This window comes from Bubalus bubalis, chromosome 13 (genome assembly GCF_019923935.1).
Source record: "Bubalus bubalis isolate 160015118507 breed Murrah chromosome 13, NDDB_SH_1, whole genome shotgun sequence".
Taxonomy (NCBI): Eukaryota; Metazoa; Chordata; class Mammalia; order Artiodactyla; family Bovidae; genus Bubalus; species Bubalus bubalis.
The window spans coordinates 39181027-39187026 of NC_059169.1; the positions used below are offsets into that span (position 1 = coordinate 39181027).

The 6000-nt window shown below is 41.0% G+C and overlaps 1 protein-coding gene across 2 annotated transcripts in view; it reads right to left on the bottom strand.

The window, feature by feature from the left end:
• The window catches only part of UCHL3 (ubiquitin C-terminal hydrolase L3), a 48602-nt gene extending 44198 nt beyond the window's left edge, over positions 1 to 4404 (bottom strand). Inside the window, exons 1-2 of one of the 2 annotated variants that reach the window (XM_006054118.3) lie at positions 4093 to 4404; positions 3966 to 3977 (exon numbers count right to left, since the gene is read on the bottom strand). In XM_006054118.3, the coding sequence (XP_006054180.1) occupies positions 3966 to 3977; positions 4093 to 4134 (54 nt within the window). In that variant the 5' untranslated portion in view covers positions 4135 to 4404. The remainder of the gene's footprint in view (positions 1 to 3965; positions 3978 to 4092) is intronic. The other variant, XM_006054119.3, reaches the window with a different exon arrangement.
• Positions 4405 to 6000: the final 1596 nt, after the last annotated feature.

The following is a 6000-nucleotide window of genomic DNA, read 5'->3' on the forward strand; positions in this document are numbered from 1 at the left end:
TTCTTTTCCTTCAGCCTCTTCTTGGGCTTCCCTGGGGGTTCAGCTGGTAAACAATCTGCCTGCAATGCAGGAAACCTGGGTTCGATCCCTGGGTTTGGAAGATCCCCTGGAGAAGGGGAAGGCTACTCACTCCAGTATTCTGGCCTGGAGAATTCCATGGACTGTATAATCCAGGGGGTTGCGAAGAGTCAGACACAACTGAATGACTTTCACTTTCTTTCACTTTTGGCCTCTTCAATAAAATCCACAATTAGGAATATTTCTAGGAAATTGTCCTATCAGAAATCAATGGGTCTAAAACACAACAATATTCAAAATTATAAACTGTGGCCATGTAATACTCAAATCACAAAACATAATCAAGATAAAAATCTAGTGTGATCATAAAAATAAATGCTATGATTGCCCATAGCACAGAATTGTCTTTGTAAAAAATGTTATAATTCCTGATGTTTAATTACTTGTAACTTTACACTGGCCTCAAGCTATCAGTTCTGTAAATGCATATATAAACAGAATAGAGCTTAAGTTTTTTAAATGATTTTCTTTCTGTCATCGAACTGATTTTATTCTAGGTAAGTTCTACCTAGAGTAAGACAAAATATGCTGAGAAGAGATTGACAGCACAGTAAGCAATAAAAGAAATTACTACTTACCACACCTACCAAGACATGTGGTTACCAATTAATGTGCAACAGTTAATAATGATCTTCATATAGTTGACATGTGTTAATCATTCTTATACAAACTAGTCAACATTAAACAGTATTTGCTGACACTGAGTACAATGCAACCACCAAATGGTAACAGAGTGAAACCAAGGTAAGTAAAAGGCTAGGGTTCCATTAAACTGAGGAAATAAGAAAAGGTGGGGATGGATATGGTTGTTGGGATTAATCTGTGGCTGTGAGTTAATTCAATTTCTATTCATTTTTAGATTCTCAGTTCTGCCACTAACACAAAGAGAATAAAGAAACAACTACAAAAATTTTGGTTAAAACGAATCACTTTTTAGATACTTATCCATTCTCCCACTAAATGTGCATTACTTCTTTAAATAATAAATTTAAAACAAACGTAATCACACCAAAGCATGCCAGAAATTGTACTATCATATACTAATAATATCCTTCTCTGTTTATGTCACTCAGAATGGCCTCCTGTCACCATTCAGGGAAAATGTTTTCCCTGATGGTCTTCATCACTGTACCATTAATTTTCTCCACTGCACTATAACAATCGCTGTTTTCTTTCTTCTTTTTAATTACTTGTTTATTGTCTGTCTTCCCAAAGGATGGAAAAGCAGAAAACCATAAATGTTTTCATCACCAAATATAACCAGCTCCTGCTCAGATACCTGGTATTCCAAAAGGTGTCCTCCAAATATTATTTAATTGATGTGAATAAGTGAATGGGTTTCATAGTCTACCAAGATCTAAGTTTCCAATTATAAAAGCTTCCATCCTATTAAGGTAACAATATTGTCTAAAAATGATTGTTTTTAAGTCTGTTGATAGTTAATAGTGAGCCAGCTTTACAATACCAGAATAAACAGTTCTTAGGATATACTATCCTTTTTATATATTGCTGCATTCTCTCTGCAAATATTTGGTAGAGGATTTCTACATCCATGTTCATGAGGGATATTAGTCTGCAGTTTTTCTTATTATAGCTTGCCTGGGAATGCTGGCCACAAAATGAGTTGGGAAGTGGCCCCCCCGCTTCTATGTTTTTGTAGGACTGGTATTATTTCTTCCTTAAACGACAATCTCAAAAGACACAGGAAAGCCATTTGAGAAAATTCAAATTGATCCATGATAAAAAATCTCAGCAAACTCAGAACAGAAGGGAAATTCCTTAACATGATAAAAAAAATATCTACCAAACCCCTACAACTAACATACCTAAAGACAAAAGATCAAATGCTTTTGCTCTAAGATCCTGAACAAGACAAGGGTGTCCTCTCTCTCTCCATTCTACTCAATTTTGTACTGAAGGTCCTAAACAGTGCAACAAGAAGAATGAATAAAAGGCATTCAGACTGAAAAGGGAAAAATAAAACAGTCTAATCACAGAGAATATGACTGTCTATTTAGAAAATCCCAAAGCATCTACCAAAAACAGCCACTAAAGTAAGTGAATTTAGCACAGCAGTAGGCTACAAAGTGAATATGCAAAAATAAATTCTATTTCTCTATACAGCAACAGACAACCAGAAAATAAAATTTTAAAAGTTTCATTTACAGTAGTGTCAAAAAGTCATTAAATACTTAGGTATAAACAAACAAAAAGTGCAAGATCAACATGCTAAAACAACAGACTACTTTTGAAAGAAATCAAAGATTTCTTTGATCGCATCCCAAACAAATGATGCGATGCACTATCTTCATGAAATGCAAGACTCGATACTGTTAAGATGTTAATTTTCTCCAAAATGTACCTGCAGATTTAGTTACACATTCACCATCAAAATCACAGCAGAATTTTTTGTATAAATTTCTTAATTTACACAAATCTTTCCATCAGCTTTTCAGCTGATTCTAAAATTTATATTGAAAGACAAAGAAGCTAAAACAGCCTAAACAATTTTGAAAAGGAGTGAAGTTTGAGAATTCATACTATGTATTTTCAAGACTTACTATAAAACTACAATAATGCAAACAGACACATAGATCAATTGAACAGAACAGGGTCCAGATACATGGCAAATTGATTTTTCACTAAACCTATAGAAAAATGGAGAGATTAGGTCTGAAAGAAATATGCTTCTTTCCTATGGTACTAAATCAGAAGTTGGAAATACTAACTTCTTTGGCCTCAAGATTTTCTTAACAAAAGCATCAAAATGTTGTAGGGGGGAGATGAACAACAAACACCAAAGGTGGTAAAACAAAAGAAAATTAACACTGATTGGAAACGCCACCTTAATAATAATAACAAAAGATATATGCTGTGTTCCAAGCTTTGTACATTTCTAGATTAGTAAATAAACAAAAGTTGAGGGACGAATGATCATTTCAAAAATGCAAAATAAAAAAAATGCAAAATGAATTAAAAAATAAAGGGTTTGTTGACCACCCTGAGATAACGCATTCTATCTGCTTTCTTTATATAAGGAATTTTCTGCAACCTTTCAAAACCAAAAACTAACAAAGTACCAAAAATAATGAATCATTATTCCTTGGTGATGAATAGGAAACTTAAGGAGGTGGAAAACTGTACCATATGATAAAATAAGAGAGCAGTTAAAAGTAAACCTGCTGTTGAGAATGAAAAAGAGGATAAGACAAAATACACCTAAGCAAATAAAAAGTTTATACATGGTAGTACTTATTGTCCTTTTAATCGAGTGCCTGGGAGAGGTTCACTCTTCCCTCCCCATCCAACACCCAAACGAATTTAAAGAGTTGAAGGTGGCAAAGGATGACGTGGGAACTGAGCTTTCCTATGGCATAAAATATTGAATTCCACTTTTAAGGAACTGGAAGAGAAAGGGGGTGTGGTAGGAAAGAGAAGTTGACTTGATGGGGCAGGAGATGACTGGAAGATGGTTTCGCGGCGCAGGTGGCACAGGAAATTACAAGGACTGGGTGGGCGAGTTTACAAAGCTTAGAGCCAGGTACTGTAGGGAAATTAGTCACCTGGAAGGTATAGGGGTGGGACAATTATGGATTCGGCACTAGCAGGAGGGAAGAGAAATAGGAATATACGGCGAATGTCCCTCAAACCTCTGACCCCGAAATCCCAGGAAACGTGATGACGGGGAATAGGACCAGAGAGACAGCTGGGAGCATCTTTCCAGGAACCAGGTGGGATGGAGGCGGCCATAAAAAAAAAAAAAAAGCACGCCTAAAGCTGAGCAAGAGGGACCCGCACGAAGTTAAATCCTAGACTCCAAGGGAGTGCCGGGCTGTAGGCAGCCAGTGGGGGCTCCCAGGTCCCAAGCGTCAAGACACCTCACTCACCTGGTTGGTGACCTGAAAACGAAACAGAGAACACGATTTAGCGACAAACTGCCCGGGACGAGCTACAACAGCCCGGTCCCCTCCGCCCCTGCCCGCAGCCTTAGGCCGACACTGGAGGCGCGCTCACCTCGGGATTGGCCTCCAGCGGCAGCCAGCGTTGACCCTCCATGGCCGCTCCGCCCGGCCCCTCTCCAGCTCTGACAGCCGCCGCCGTCGCCGCCGCCGCTTCCGCCCCCGCGGCCCTGACCTGGCACTGTCCAACCTGCGCCCTCCGGGAGGGGTGTCCGAAGACGAAGAAAAGTTTAATGACACTCTAGGTTCTCTCGCTCCACATAGGACCATAATTCAAGGCTTAAACTTTAAGTTAAGAAACGATGAGAGATTAAAAAACATGAGCCAGCTTCCTATTGCAGAAGGGAAAAGAATCTTAGCTCGCTCCACAGCTCGCTCCCCTCACGCTTGGACTCTTCCGAGCCCAAGGGTCCGCTCGCGTGCCACGCATGCGCGAAGCGCGAGTCTAGGACCGCGTGCTTGCGGGCGCCCTCCCATTCCTGCAGAGTCAGCCCGAGGCGCTAGGGGGCGTGCCGATGAGTCTTATTCATCGAGGAAGGAACCGGGCACTGCCCACCAGGAGGCCCCACAGCCAGAGAGTGAAGGAGTCATGCCAAGAAGCTCCATTACCACGATACAGAATTGATGTCTTGGCCTTGCCTGCTGTTACAGAGTGGGGGATATTTGTATGTACCTATACAGTTCCTTTTGACAAAAAATGTCAAGTACCTATTATGAATCAGACGCTGTAACTAAGTGTTGGATACAATAAGCTGAGATTACCATAGTGTGAAAGAAGTGGGCAAAAGAACGAAGAATCACAGTACATGTGATACGTGTGTGATAATGTTAGCATGAGGTGGGTGAAACTACAGAAAAAGACAGCTAAAGGGGGAAGGGATTGTCCAGAAGGCTTCCTGGAGGAAGTGGACAGCTAGAGTGAGCCCTTAAAAAAGTAGATGTTAGCCATTCAGAAAGGAGGGTGCTCTGAAGAAGGGAGAGTGTGCACGGTGACTACAGAGCCTGCAAGACTGAAGGGCAGTGGTTAGAAGTGATGCTGGAGAGATAGGCAGGGACTTCCCTGATGGCTTAGATGGTAAAGAATCCACCTGCAATGCAGAAGACCAGGGTTGGATCCCTAGGTCTAGAAGATCCCTGGGGAAGGAAATGGCAACCCACTCCAGTATTGCCTGGAGAATTCCATGGACAGAGGAGTTTGGCGGGCTACAGTCCATGGGGTCACAAAAGAGTGGGACAGGGCTGAGTGACTAACACGTTCACTTTCAGCTGGTCCAAACATTAGGGCTTCATCCTGAAAACAAGGGGGAACCTCTGAAGGATTTTAAGAAGGATTTTCATCTCTCTTTTCAGGCTGTTAGTTCCCTAAGGCCTGAAGTACTGTCTTTTTTTTTTTTTTTTTTTAATTCTTCACATTGTTTTCCCCAAAGCCTAACCCAATGCCTGATACACAGTAGATGCCGAATAAATATTTGAGGAATGAATGGAATAATCAGATATGCAGAAACACTATTTTCAGTAATGTGGGAAATTTCAGTTCAGTTCAGTTCAGTTTACTTGATCAGTTGTGTCCGACTCTTTGCAACCCCATGAATCGCAGCACACCAGGCCTCCCTGTCCATCACCAATTCCCGGAGTTCACTCAAACTCATGTCCATCGAGTTGGTGATGCCATCCAGCCATCTCATCCTCTGTCATCCCCTTCTCCTCCTGCCCTCAATCCCTCCCAGCATCAGAGTCTTTTCCAATGAGTCAACTCTTCGCATGAGGTGGCCAAAGTACTGGAGTTTCAGCTTTAGCATCATTCTTTCCAAAGAACACCCAGGACTTATCTCCTTTAGAAAGGACTGGTTGGATCTCTTTGCAGTCCAAAGGACTCTCAAGAGTCTTCTCCAACACCACAGTTCAAAAGCATCAATTCTTCAGGGCTCAGCTTTCTTCACAGTCCAACTCTCACATCCATACA